The sequence below is a fragment of the Hyla sarda genome, chromosome 3, assembly GCF_029499605.1.
Source record: "Hyla sarda isolate aHylSar1 chromosome 3, aHylSar1.hap1, whole genome shotgun sequence".
Lineage (NCBI taxonomy): Eukaryota > Metazoa > Chordata > Amphibia > Anura > Hylidae > Hyla > Hyla sarda.
In genome coordinates this window covers 302,825,879-302,841,198 of record NC_079191.1, presented here as the reverse complement: position 1 = coordinate 302,841,198, position 15,320 = coordinate 302,825,879, and the positions used below count along the sequence as shown (strand labels likewise).

General features: G+C 42.1%; 1 protein-coding gene across 2 annotated transcripts in view; it reads right to left on the bottom strand.

Annotated features, from left to right (window-relative positions):
• Positions 1-15,320, bottom strand: part of COG2 (component of oligomeric golgi complex 2) — a 273,237-nt gene that overhangs the window by 208,816 nt on the left and 49,101 nt on the right. The window contains exons 5-6 of one of the 2 annotated variants that reach the window (XM_056566965.1): positions 4,336-4,433; positions 2,042-2,150 (exon numbers count right to left, since the gene is read on the bottom strand). In XM_056566965.1, coding sequence (XP_056422940.1) covers positions 2,042-2,150; positions 4,336-4,433 — 207 coding nt within the window. Of the gene's footprint in view, positions 1-2,041; positions 2,151-4,335; positions 4,436-15,320 lie in introns of both variants that reach the window. The other variant, XM_056566966.1, reaches the window with a different exon arrangement.

Below are 15,320 nucleotides of genomic sequence, written 5' to 3'. Positions count from 1 at the left end.
AGCCAGAAGGAAAGAGGATGCTGCCGACCGTAAAGACGTGAATTGTGAGTCAGTTAATTTACCTATATGTATATTGCGCAACACGACTGGGCTCTGATCCTGGGGTCTGTATTATTGAGTGGTCTGATTTTGAGGTCTGTATTCCGTAGGGAGGTCTGATTCTGGGGTCTGTATTATGGTAACTGATTCTATGGTATGTATTATACAGGTCTGAGTTAAGAGCACAGCGAAAACAAAATATAGGGACAATTCTGAAAATGAAAAAAAAAAAACACTGTGACAAGCCACACCCCCACCCACAGCAAGCCACACCCACGACAAACCACACCCATACTGCCGCCAAACCAAGCGACATTGAAAAAAATTTGGGCACAGCACTACAAAAAGGTTGCCTACCCCTGACATAGCAGATTAGTGTCTCATGTCAAGGGCAGGCACCCACTCTGCACAGTCAGGGGCAGGTGCCAACTCTGCACAGCCATGGGCAATGGAAACTTTACACATCTGTTAGTGTTTGTATTTTATTATTATTATTTTTTTACATTTAACTTCATTTTAAGGGTATGCTCAGAAGTAGCGAGTTTACAGCAAACTTGACAAAGCAGATTTTGTTGTGTGAAATCCACTATCTTGCAGAAAACCTACGTGTACACTAAACAGTCATTGTCATTTTTCCCCACCTCCTGAGCTAGGCCCTTGGCTATACAGTCACTGGTCCGACTTAAGCAGAAGGCAATAAATGTAAGACAATGTAGTCTGACAGGAAGGAGTTTGCATTGCTGTGGTAATGCTTTTTGAGCCAGATACCAAGCAATCTACATAGATCATTACTTACTGTCAAAATTTACCTCTATGGGAAATTAAAGGGGCATTCCACCCCTAGACATCTTAACTTCTATCCAAAGGATAAGGGATAAGATGTCTGATCACGAGGGTCCAGCGCAGCATCCGTCATCCAATGCAAAGAGCAAACTCTGCTCCGTGTCGTCCCCTCCACTTATGTCTATGGGGGAGGAGTGACAGCTATGCACTAGCCACCATAGACATGAATGGAGGGGGCGTGGCATGATTTCATGAACACGGAAGCTCCAGGCTTCTGTGTTTAGAATGCAGCTGCGCCGGTCCTGAGAGGACAGGAGGTCCCAGCGACCAGTCCCCTGCAATCAGACATCTTATCCGCTATGCTTTGGATAGTGCATAATATGTCTTAGGGCGGAGTACCCCTTTAACACTTATCCCTCCCCACTGATGTAGCTGTGTCTTGGCACCTTCATCTGTACTGCAGCCTCTAGGGATTATACTGAGGTTATTCCTGTACGACCTGGTGAATCACACAGGGCTTGTCTACCCGCGGCAGCCCTGTGTTGTCTTTCCCCACATGCGTCATCAATGAGTAGAACAGTGCACACGCGGTGAGTCTGAGGAGTATAAATTACAAGCAGACTCACTGCACGTGTACCATAATACATGGAATTCATTGGAATTAAAGGGATTCTCCAGATAGCAAAAATTATTCAAAATTTGTACCCTCATGGCCAGGCCAACTGGAATATTCAATGACTGGCAGAAAGTTAATAAAAAACTTCCATCCTCTGTTTACTTCGTCTCCTCTCTTTCTCCGATCCCACCCCATCAGGTCCCAAGGTATTCATTTCATTACATCACTTGCAGCACGGCAGGATCAGTGCTCCGTGATGCTGTATTCTCCTGGCCGTCACATGACTAGTCAGTCATAACACTGTGCAGTACACCTAAAATCTACCAGTTTTTCTTCTTATCACTATGCCTAAAACCAAGCTAAAACTTCCAATTCTGTTCAATTCCCTAATATCTAGCGCTGATCGGTAAAAATTCAGTCTAGACTAATCTACATTAATTTGTTTTATGGGTATTCTCTACTTATAAAATAGGTCCAACACAAAAATATAATATTGCAGAATATATTGTAGAATTATTTCAATAAAATAACAAGAAAAAAAGAACTAGTATTCCTTGTAATAATATAAATACGGAAATTCTGTATCTTATGTAACATACTTACAGGTCTCACTTTATCTAGAAGAGGCATCCCTTTGCTTTGAACAGCATGGAATTGTAACTGATTAAATTCTGTAGCAATTCTTTCCAAGATTTGCCCAGTAAGCAACGTGCTTAAATAAGAAAAACAGGAAGAGTACATTTAAGTCTAATTAAATGACTGCTATAATTTTGTTTTAAACATTACATCATATGCTATATTTTTCTTCAAGACTAGAAATGGAAGATAACCTATAAAAAAATGCAAAAGAATGCAAAAGGAAGAGAAACACCATGGAAAACCTTAGATTGATGTTAACAGGGTATATAAAACCCTATACTCCACAATGCATGAGTTTGAGTCCCATGCAAATCTGTATTTTGGCTGTGGTTTATTTACAATTTTTTGTAGAACTTCCAATAGGAATACAGCTCACTCCTGCTATGCGCACACCTGTGTCACAGACCCGCCGGCTCCGCCCCAGCTTCTCAAGCAGATCCAACACAAACGAATGTCCAGCACTAAGTATGCGGATAAAAATCTTTCTCGTTTTATTGAATTCCACAGGACAAACAGGTCCAGTTAGTCTTTCTAGAAAGTCAGGTACAGTTAGTCTTTTTAGAAAGACTACTGTACCTGTTTGTCCTGTGGAATTCAATAAAACGAGAAAGATTTTTATCAGCATACTTAGTGCTGGACATTCGTTTGTGTTATATACATTTTTCATGCCAGACTTGCTGAGTATTTTACCTACTGACTTCAATGGTGAGGTCAAAATTCATAGTTTTGCCTGCGGGCAGAAACCTGAATTGGCTGAATTTAAAATTAATTTATTTTTACATTTAATTAGCATAATCCACACTGAGGATTTTCTGATGCAGTTTTTGGTGCAAAAAATCTGTGTAGCCATACCCTAGCTGTAATGAAGTCAGCAGCATTAAAACAATAGAAATAACTATAATTTTTAACAACATTTTTTTAATGGTGTACTTCTCATTCTCGTACTATTTTTTTTTTGGTACACACAGAGCATCAGCCTGAATTTGATAATAGCCAGATAAGTACCCAAAATCCAACAATAAAGGGGTTTTCCAGGCTTTTTTTTTTTTTTTAAATGATGGTCTCTTTAGGATAGGGTATCAACATCTGTTGGGGTCAGACTCCTGTCACCTCTAAAATTAGCTGCCTTTAGGAACCGTGGTAATAATGCAAGCACTGTAGTCCCTTTATTTACTGCAGCTCCTTTTTTGTAACTGGAACGGTGGTTTGTCCAGGTGAAGAATATTAAAGACCATCAATATAAATGTCAAGGAAAACCCCATTAATGCTGGCTTGCATCTTTATGTCTATAGCCAGCTTTAAACTCAGTATGTGTGTGTACATAATCCTTATTGTATCACTGGTGCATTTGTTGTCTTCAAGGCTATGCTCACAAGTACTTTGACACAGAGATATCCCTTCAATTAGCCTCAGGTTCATTTAACTACTTGAAAGCTTGAGTTTATGCACAAGCAGTGCACAAGGAAGGGAACCTGGGGTGGTGGGGATTGGGGCTGGGGGGTTAACAGTCTGTTTATAACAAAAACTGATTTTCCCACAGCAACCAATCACAGCTTTGATATGGTTCCATATTTTCTGTATGTATAATTTTACTTTGCAGAACTCTAAGGGCAAGTTCCCACTTGGTGTATATGCAGCGTATTTCACACTGCGCAAAATCTGCATCAGCAGCAGGAAAATACGCTGCGTATCCCTCGCTCCCCAGACACACGAGGCTTTCCGGCGGCAGCCCTATGTGTGCAGTGAGTTTTGGAGGTGGGGTCGTGTGCAGGCGTGACTGACGTGTGGCTCAGACTCCAAAACTCACTGCACACATAGAACTGCCGCTGAAAAGCCTTGTGTGTCTGGTGAGCGAGGGATACGCAGCGTATTTCCCGCTGCTGCTGCAGATTTTGAACAGCGTGAAAGGATCATGGGAACGTGTCCTAAAGCATGGTGTGCTACACTTTGACTCTCAGAAAGTAAACCAATACATGCACCAAATTACATAAATGTAGTTACTAGTTAACTATCTGGGCCATTAAAGAAAAAGGGTCCCATGCCAGTATATGCACACAGATTTAATTGATTATGTACATTAGAGCTTATCCCATCTGCTTTACAGAGTCATAGGTACTTCATGTATTCCTATTAGACTTTTGTTGGAAGAAGAAAACATAGAAGAGCTTCCAATTATTCCCTGACAAAGCCATACCTAAGTTTATACATAGTTTATACAGAGCCAGAATACAACCATTTAAACAAGCCCTAAGCCTCACCTGTTCAATTCTGTGTTTTCCTTACGGTTCTGGGAGTTCAAAATGTTTTCTATCTTCTCAACAGAACGTATAACATGAATCATCCTTAACACGCACATCTGAAATAAAAGTAATGTTTTCCATGAAACCCACTTTTAAACATTTTGTCTCTACATTGCTATATTTATTTGATTAGTTTAGTTTAAAAAAAAATCTCATCATTGTTAAATTACTGGGATAATACAGAAACACGTAATAGTGAAAAAAGTTTTTGCATTCTACTCCATAATGTTTACATGAAAATGTGTTTATTTTTCTCCTTGCCAATCCCAGGTTGATACCAAACTACAGTCATGGCCGTAAATGTTGGCATCCCTGAAATTTTTCAAGAAAATGAAGTATTTCTCACAGAAAAGGATTGCAGTAACACGTTTTGCTATACACGTTTATTCCCTTTGTGTGTATTAGAAAAAAAATCTAAAAAAGGGAGGAAAAAAAGCAAATGGGACATAATGTCACACCGAACTCCAAAAATGGGCTGGACAAAATTATTGGCATTATTGTGTGGGCAATATAAAAATTACACCTGAAAGCAGATAAAAAGGAGTGAAGTTCACTTAGTATTTGCATTGTGTGTCTGTGTGTGCCACACTAAGCATGGACAACAGAAAGAAGAACAGAACTGTCTGAGGACTTGAGAACCAAAATTGTGGAAAAATATCAACAATATCAAGGTTACAAGTCCATCTCCAGGGATCTAGAATTGCCTTTGTCCACAGTGCGCAACATTATCAAGAAGTTTGCAACCCGTGGCACTGTAGCTTATCTCCCTGGGCGTGGACGGAAGAGAAAAATTGATGAAAGGTGTAAACGCAGGATAGTCCCGATGGTGAATAAGCAGCCCCAAATAAGTTTCAAAGATATTCAAGCTGTCCTGCAGGCTCAGGGAGCATCAGTGTCAGCCCGAAATATCCGTTGACATTTAATTGAAACGCAATGGCAGGAGACCCAGTGTCAAGTTATTTGGTACCAATATAATCAGATGTTATAATATGAAAGATAAAACATGGCAAAATGTCCACCATGTTGTATGAATTCTCAGAAGGCCTAAGTATCTCTCTAGAAATGTGTATTCCTTTCAATGATTGCAAAGGTGTTCTCTCTCTCAAAGACATGTAGACAGAAACCATAGGGACTGGCAAACAAGTCAGACAATGGTCTATTGACAATGTTTTACAGAAACAATGATGAAAGTCTTGAGAGAAGTGAACACTTGAGGTCTTTAAATCTTAACCATGTTAGCTGGGATTGAACATAATCTCTTTCATGTTTACTAAGCTAGTGATACCGGGGGACTATAAACAAAAGACATGTCCCTGAGGGGAGTCAGTCAACAAGGGGCGATTCAGCCAGCCAAAGGTGAAATGCAGATTAATATAAATGTCTTCATAAAACCATTCCTATATATGATCTTATAATATGATCTCTGAAGCATGAATATGCTTGCTATCTTGCCCTATTATCACAATGTTGATATATATATATAACTGGTAGTGGCATTATAAAGATTATTATGTATACAGCTATGTAGCTAAATGCTGTATTCAATTGCCTACAATTTATGTGGGATGTCCAATCCTGTAATTTGAGTTGCCTGATAAGTTAATTCAGAAATAATATAGCATATAATGATAAATATAGTAGCCATGATACATGATATAGATATATCTATCACTTATGGTTAATTTAATGACATAGAATATACGGTTATAATTAGTGATTAGCTGTGATGTCATGTGACTAGACAGGTGACTTTGTGTATTTGTTTGGGTGGATCTTTAAGACCGAAAACAAGATAGAAGTAGGTGTAAGGAGGACAGAGGAAAAAACTGCATAAGATAGCAAGAGAAAGCATCATAGATCCTAAATACTGAAGTTCCTAGAGGCTATCTGAAGGGGCTAAGCCATGAATACAGGGAGAAAAATGTATTCCATAAGTCAGGTCTTCTCGGATAACCGGATATGACTACAGGCATTCCTATGGACCCCGGGCAGCCATCTTCTTTTATCCAGAAGTACTCTTGTAAGATACACAGGTTTCTTATTTGATTAAGTTACCTCATTTTTAATGTGGAAGGAATTATATTATGTAGAGGAGCAGACCTGTAGAGGCAATGGAATGGAAATAGTAGTTTATAAGCCACACCCCCTTCTACTGCAGATGAACGGGGCGAATCTTATGGGGATCAATGCAATGATCATAATTAATCATTCAAAATGAGTTATTACCCCAACACCAGAAGGACCCCACTGCTGACACAGACATAAAAAAGCAAGACTACATTTTGCCAAAATGAACTTCAGTAAGCCAAAATCCTTCTGGGAAAACGTCTTGTGGACAGATGAGACTAAGATAGAGCTTTTTGGTAAAGCACATCATTCTACTGTTTACCGAAAACTGAATGAGGCCTACAAAGAAAAGAACACAGTATCTACTGTTAAATATGATGGAGGTTCAATGATGTTTTGGGGTTGTTTTGCTGCTTCTGGCACTGGGTGCCTTGAATGAGTGCACGGCATCATGAAATCTGAGGATTACCAACGGATTTTGGGTAGCACCGTACAGCCCAGTGTCAGAAAGCTGGGTTTGTGTCCGAGATCTTGGGTCTTCCAGCAGGACAATGACCCCAAACATACGTCAAAAAGAACCCAGAAATTATTGGCAACAAAGCGCTGGAGAGTTCTGAAGTGGCCAGCAATGAGTCCAGCTCTTAATCCCACTGAACAACTGTGGAGAGATCTTAAAATTGCTGTTCCAAAAAGAGAGACCTGGAGCAGTTATCATAGGAAGAGTGGTCCAACATTCTGGCTGAGAGGTGTAAGAAGCTTATTGATGGTTATAGGAAGCAACTGATTTCAGTTATTTTTTTCCAAAGGGTGTGCAACCAAATATTAAAGTGGTACTCCAGCGTAAAATGTATATATTTTTTTTTTACCTCTTAACGACGAAGGACGTATATTTACCTCCTCCGCCGGCTCCCGTGATATGCCGCAGGGTCACGCAGTGACCCCGCGTCATATCGGGTCGGTCCCGGCGGCCATCAACAGCCGGGACCCGCGGCTAATACAGGACATCACCGATCGTGGTGATGCCCTGTATTAACCCTTCAGACGCAGCGGTCAGCTTTGATCGCCGCGTCTGAAGGGATAATACAGAAGTGAAAGTGAAAGTATCTTGGCTGCTCAGTCGGGCTGTTCGGGACAGCGGCAGTGAAACCGGGAGGGCCCTTACTTGCCTCCTCGGTGTCCGATCGGCGAATGACTGCTCCATGCCTGAGATCCAGGCAGGAGCAGTCAAGCACCGATAACACTGATCACAGGCGTGTTAATACATGCAAGTGATCTGTGTAAAAGATATAGGTCCCTATGGGAGCTATTAACATTGCAAAAAAAAAAAGTAAAAAAAAAAAAGTGTTAATGTAGATCATTTAACCCCTTCCCTAACAAACGTTTGAATCACCCCCCTTTTCCCATAAAAAAATAAAACAGTATAAATAAAAATAAACATGTGGTATCGCCGCGTGCGGATATGTCCGAACTATAAAAATATATCGTTAATTAAACCGCACGGTCAATGGCGTACACGTAAAGAAATTCCAAAGTCCAAAAAAGCACATTTTTGGTCACTTTTTATATCATTAAAAAATGAATAAAAGTGATCAAAAAGTCAGATCAAAACATAAATGGTCCCGATAAAAACTTCAGAAAACAGCGCAAAAAATAGCCCTCATACCGCCCTGTACGTGGAAAAATAAAAAAAGTTATAGGGGTCAGAAGAGGAGATTTTTAAACGTATAAATTTTCCTGCATGTAGTTATGATTTTTTCCAGAAGTACGACAAAATGCAACCTATATAAGTAGGGTACCATTTTAACCGTATGGACCTACAGAATAATGATAAGGTGTTGATAAATTGTATATCAACATCTGCGTCGAGGCGATCTACATAGACTGCTTCTGAATCGTGAAGCCTTCTGGCAACTAACTTTGAATACAGCAGAACCATTTGGATTAAATATCCGGAATAAGGAATTATTTCTATATTATTGAAAATTTTCAGTATTTTTGGTTTTTGCCAATTTATATATATACACTTGGTCATGTCATGTTATGTCATTGTTACTTTGCTCCATCATCTTGACATTTTTAATGTACCTTACGTTTATTTATGCCCATTTGTATGGTTTGAATTTGCAGTCTCTGATGCAATGATTTTTTCACACAGTTTTATGTCAGTCCCATATCACAGTGTGAACATGGCTGTATACTGCATTTAATCACCAATTGACTATACAGATAACGCCCTGTTCACACCCTGTATATGGGTTAGTTGAAGTCCATTACCACCCACCTTGATCACATTGTCTTAATCACTGATTTTATTTCACCTGTGTATGCCTGTTTCTGCAGCCTGTGATGTCTATACAGTAACCCCCCGACCTACGATGGCCCCGACATATGATAAAATCGACATACGATGGCCTCTCAGAGGCCATCGCATGTCGATGTCAGCATCGACATACGATGCTTTTATATGTCGGGGCCATCGCATTAACTGCTATCCGACAGCGCAAAATGCTTTCCGGCGTCGTTATTACGTCACTACGCACGCCGCGCCGGCACAGCAGCGTAATAACGTCACCTGAAAGCGAGGCCCGGACCATGCAGAAGATGCGCAAGACACCGGAGGATCGCAAAGAAGACACCGGAGCAGCGGGACAGCATCGGGAGAGGTGAGGACCTGGTCCGGAGCGGCGGGGACAGGTGAGCACAGCTTCCTATACTTTACATTGCACGGATCCCTCAACATACGATGGATTCGACAAACTATGGGTCGTTTGGAACGAATTACCATCGTATATTGAGGGACCACTTGTATATACACAGACTCTGATCACTTGTTTGTTAGCTGTGAAAAAGGACATATTTCTGTCCGAAACGCGTTCAGTATTGCCCACCGTTGTTGATGCATTGATTTTATATCAATAAACTGAATTTGCAATATTCTGCTGGATCATCTTTATCCTTCATTACGTTGTGGACCTGGTCCAGGCGGATCCGTGCAGAATCTCTGGGGGAGGTGAGCTGACTCACATTTGTGCACATTAAGAGATAGACCCTTATTGAAACCTTCCTGCAAAAAATTTAGAATTTGAGCAATATTTGGCATAAAAATGTCTGGAGGAGATGTGCCACACCAGGATCCAAACTTTCTCCATTACTTCCAATAAATTGCTGAAGTAAAAGATTTTTTACTCATTAGCAAAGTGTCTGGCTTTTTGAGAGAGTCCTTTTTGGCTTAGAATTGACCTTTCAAAAGCCACACCGTCCGGTGTAGATTCTGTAATCCCTTGTAAAGAAGAGGGGCCTGGGAGAGAAGATCTTCTCTTAGCAGGAGTGGAAAAGGATGGTCTATTGAAAGTTGCTGAAGTGTGAACCATCCACTTTTTAGCCAATTTGGACAAATGTAAATTATCCTCGACTTCCTTTGACTGATTTTTTGCAGCACCGGCGATATTAGTAGGAATGGATGGAAGGCATATGCTATCTTGAATATCCATTGTTGTTGCAAGGCATCTACCCTGTCTGAAAAATCCTTCATGCGAAGGAAAAAGAAACGGCTCACTTTCCGATTTTTCCTGCTGGCACATAGATTCACTTCTGAACAACCCCATTTGGATACCAGAAGATTGAAGATTTGAGAATTTAATTCCCATTCTCCCAGATTCATCCAGTGTCTGCTTATATAGTCTGATTGAATGTTCTCTGTTCCTTTTAAGTGAACAGCAGTAACAGGCAATATGTTGTCCTCTGCCCAGGTAAACAACTTCTTTGCTAGGTCTTGAAAAGGTTTGTGTGTTATTCCCCCTTGAGAATTCACGAAGGCTACTGTGGTGGTTTTGTCCAAATAGATTTTCACTTGGTGCCTTCGAACAAGGGTTTCCGCTGCCTTCAGTGCCATCAGAACTGCTTTTAGTTCTCTGTAGTCTAGAGGAGGAGGACTGAAGATGGGTCTTTTCTGACCAGATCCCCTGGAACAAAAGACTGCTCACCTGGGCTCCCCAGCCTTTCAGACTGGCATCTGTAGTGATAGAGATCAATGGGGTAGGAATCCACGAGACCCCATTTGTCAGATTCTCCGATTTCAACCACCACAGAAGAGACTTCTTTGCTACAGGTGAGATGATCATCTTCTCTACAGGGAAATGACAGCGATCCCATACTTTCAAGATTTGATTTTGACGAAAATTTGTATGATTTTGGCACCATGCTCCCGCCGGAATACAAAACGTCATGGAACCCATAAGGGACATTGCTTCTCTTATGGTGGAAACCTTCTTTTGATCGAATTTTCTGACCTTTTGAAGAATTGACGAGACCTTATCTTGAGGGAGAAACGTCATATGGCTGTTTGAATCTAAGATCATTCTCAAGAATTTCTCTCTCTTCGCTGGAGGAAGTCTGACTTCACAAAGGTCACAATCCAACCTAGGTTCTGGAGAGACAGAATTATTAGCTGAACATGCTGAGAAAGAAGTTCCTTTGTTGGAGCCACAATCAAGAGATAGTCTAGATAAGGAATAATGGTAATATCTTTTTCCTTAGATAAGCCACCACATCCACCATAACTTTGGTGAAAATTCTTGGAGCTGATGCAAACCCAAATGGCAGTGCTGTGAATTTAAAGTGGAATGATTGGTTGTTTAGAAATATTGCAAATCTCAGGTATTTTTGATGAGGAGAGAATATGAGAAGATGAAATTAGGTATCCTTTAAGTCTATTGTCGCCATCCAGGCATTTTATGGAATTAATGGAATGACTTTTCAGGGTCTCCATTTTGAAGCGTTTGTACACTATTAACCTGTTAAGGACATAGGACGTTCTCTAACGTCCTCACTACCTGGGCTTTAATGCCCAAGGACGTTAGAGAACGTCCTGTTGTATTTCCGGTCTCTGCCGCTCGCCGGGCAGAGATCGGAAGCGGATGCCTGCTGAAATCCTTCAGCAGGCATCCAGGGCAAACGCCGAGGGGGGCCATGTAGGCCCCCCATGTCGGCGATCGCCGCAAATCGCAAGGGAAATCGCCCTTGTGATCTGCGGCGATACCGGGCTGATTGGGTCTCTGGGACCCGACCACCCGGTAATTTCGCATGATCCCGGCTGTCACAGACAGCCAGGACCATGCTAAAGCATAGGAGCGAGGTGGCAAGCCGGCCACCTCCTCCGATCCCCTGCGATCCGTCGGTTAGTTAACCGACCAATCGCAGGAGGGGGGGCGGTTACTTCCTCCCGTCCTGCCCGGCCCCTGAAAGTCCGGAGAGGACGGGAGGAAGACCGGAGGACGAGGCGGGGGACGGGGGAGTGCAGGGGACCGGCCCCGGTACTTACCTCGTCCCTGAAGACCCGGATCCCGGCGAGGAAGATGGCGGCGGCGGCGACAGGTGAGTAGATCTTCAGCCGCGGTCGGGCCCTTTACAGCAATGCACGTCGCCGTAAAGCGACATGCATTGCTGTAATGGGACCGTGTATACTACAACTCCCAGCATGCCCAGACAGCCCTTGGCGTCTGGGCATGCTGGGAGTTGCAGTTTTGCAACATCTGGAGGTCCACAGTTTGGAGACCACTGTGCCCTTCCAGATGTTGCAAAACTACACATCCTCAGCATGCCCTTACTGTCCAGGCATGCTGGGAGTTGTAGTGCTGTAACATCTGGCCCTTCAGATGTTGCAGAACTACAACTCCCAGCATGCCTGGACAGTTTTGGCATACTGGGAGTTGTAGTTTTGCAACATCTGGAAGGGCACAGATTGGGAACCACTGTATTAGTGGTCTGTAAACTAGTCCTCCAGATGTTGCAAACTACAACTCCAAGCATGCTGGGAGTTGTAGTTCGGCAACATCTGGCTCTAAAGATGTTGCCGAACTACTACTCCCAGCATTCCTGAGAATGTTTGGGAGTTGTGGTTTTGCAACAACTGGAGGCACACTGGTTGGGAAACATTGTCTGTTTCCTAACTCAGTGTTTCCCAACCCGTGTGCCTCCAGCTGTTGCAAAACTATAACTACCAGCATGCACTGATAAACTGTGCATGCTGGGAGTTGTAGTTTTGTAACAGCTGGAGGTCCCCCCCCTTGTGAATGTACAGGGTACATTCACATGGGCAGGGGGCTTACAGTGAGTATCAGGCTGCAAGTTTGCGATGCAGCTAATTTTGCGCGGCAGCTCAAACTCGCAGCGGGAACTCGCTGTAATCCCCCGCCCGTGTGACTGTACCCTAAAAACACTACACTACACTAACACAAAATAAAAAAAAAGTAAAAAACACTACATATACACATACCCCTACACAGCCCCCCTCCCCTCCCCAATAAAAATGAAAAACGTCCGGTACGCCACTGTTTCCAAAATGGAGCCTCCAGCTGTTGCAAAACAACAACTCCCAGTATTGCTGGACAGCCGTTGACTGTCCAGGCATGCTGGGAGTTTTGCAACAGCTGGAGGCACCCTGTTTGGGAATCACTGGCGTAGAATACCCCTATGTCCACCCCTATGCAATCCCTAATTCAGGCCTCAAATGCACATGGTGCTCTCACTTTGGAGCCCTGTCGTATTTCAAGGCAACAGTTTAGGGTCACATATGGGGTATCGCCGTACTCGGGAGAAATTGCCTAACAAATTTTGGGGGGATTTTTCTCCTTTAACCCCTTATGAAAAGGTGAAGTTGGGGTCTACAACAGCGTGTTATTGTAAAAAAATAAATTTTTTACACTAACACGCTGGTGTTGCCCTTTACTTTTCATTTTGACAAGAGGTAAAAGGGAAAAACGCCCCCCAAAATTTGTAATGCAATTTCTCCCGACTACGGAGATACCCCATATGTGGGCGCAAACTTCTCTGGGGGCGCACAACAAGGCCCAGAAGGGAGAGTGCACCATGTACATTTGAGGTGATTTGCACAGGGGTGGCTGATTGTTACAGCGGTTTTGACAAACGCAAAAAAAAAAAAAACCCCACATGTGACCCCATTTCGGAAACTACACCCCTCACGGAATATAATAAGGGGTGCAGTGAGAATTTACCCCCCACTGGTGTCTGACAGATCTTTGGAAGAGTGGGCTGTGCAAATTAAAAATTTTGTACAGCCCACTGTTCCAAAGTTCTGACAGACACCAGTGGGGGGGTAAATGCTCACTGTACACCTTGTTACGTTCCTCAAGGGGTCTAGTTTCCAAAATGGTATGCCATGTGGGGGTTATTTTGCTGTCCTGGCACCATAGGGGCTTCCTAAATGCGACATGCCCCCCGAGCAAAATTTGCTCTCCAAAAGCCAAATATGACTCCTTCTCTTCTGAGCATTGTAGTTCGCCCGTAGTGCACTTCAGGTCCACTTATGGGGTACCTTCATACTCAGAAGAGATGGGGTTACAAATTTTGGGGGGTATTTTCTGCTATTAACCCTTGCAAAAATGTGAAATTTGGGGGGAAACACACATTTTAGTGAAAAAAAAATAATATTTTTTTACATATGCAAAAGTCGTGAAACCCCTGTGGGGTATTAAGTCTCACTTTATTCCTTGTTACGTTCCTCAAGGGGTCTAGTTTCCAAAATGGTATGCCACGTGAGGGTTTTTTGCTGTTGTGGCACCATAGGGGCTTCCTAAATGCGACATGCCCCCCGACCAAAATTTGCTCTCCAAAAGCCAAATATGACTCCTTCTCTTGTGAGCATTGTAGTTTGCCCGTAGTGCACTTCAGGTCCACGTATGGGGTACCTCCATACTCAGAAGAGATGGGGTTACAAATTTTGGGGGGTATTTTCTGCTTTTAACCCTTGCAAAAATGTGAAATTTGGGGGGAAACACACATATTAGTGAAAAATTTTTATTTTATTTTTTACATATGCAAAAGTCGTGAAACACCTGTGCGGTATTAAGGTTCACTTTACCCCTTGTTACGTTTCCCAAGGGGTCTAGTTTCCAAAATGGTATGCCATGTGGGGATTTTTTGCTGTTCTGGTACCATAGGGGCTTCCTAAATGCAACATGCCCCCCAAAAACCATTTCAGAAAAACGTACTCTCCAAAATTCCCTTGTCGCTCCTTCGCTTCTGAGCCCTCTACTGCGCCCGCCGAACACTTTACATAGACATATGAGGTATGTGCTTACTCGAGAGAAATTGGGCTACAAATATAAGTATAAATTTTCTCTTTTTACCCCTTGTAAAAATTCAAAAATTGGGTCTACAAGAACATGCGAGTGTAAAAAATGAAGATGGTGAATTTTCTCCTTCACTTTGCTGCTATTCCTGTGAAACACCTAAAGGGTTAAAATGCTGTCTGAATGTCATTTTGAATACTTTGGGGGGTGCAGTTTTTATAATGGGGTCATTTGTGGGGTATTTCTAATATGAAGACCCTTCAAATCCACTTCAAACCTGAACTGGTCCCTGAAAAATAGTGAGTTTGAAAATTTTGTGAAAAATTGGAAAATTGCTGCTGAACTTTGAAGCCCTCTGGTGTCTTCCAAAAGTAAAAACTCATTAATTTTATGATGCAAACATAAAGTAGACATATTGTATTTGTGAATAAAATTTTTTTTTATTTGGAATATCCATTTTCCTTACAAGCAGAGAGCTTCAAAGTTCGAAAAATGCAAAATTTTCAATTTTTTCAGCAAATTTTGAAATTTTTCACTATGAAACGATGCAAGTATCGACAAAATTTTATCAATAACATAAAGTAGAATATGTCACGAAAAAACAATCTCGGAATCAGAATGATAGGTAAAAGCATTCCAGAGTTATTAATGTTTAAAGTGACAGTGGTCAGATGTTCAAAAAACGCTCCGGTCCTAAGGTGTAAAATGGCCTGGTCCTTAAGGGGTTAAAGGAAATCTGTCATCAGAATCACCCGCACTAAACCTGTTATACAGGCTTGTAGTGCG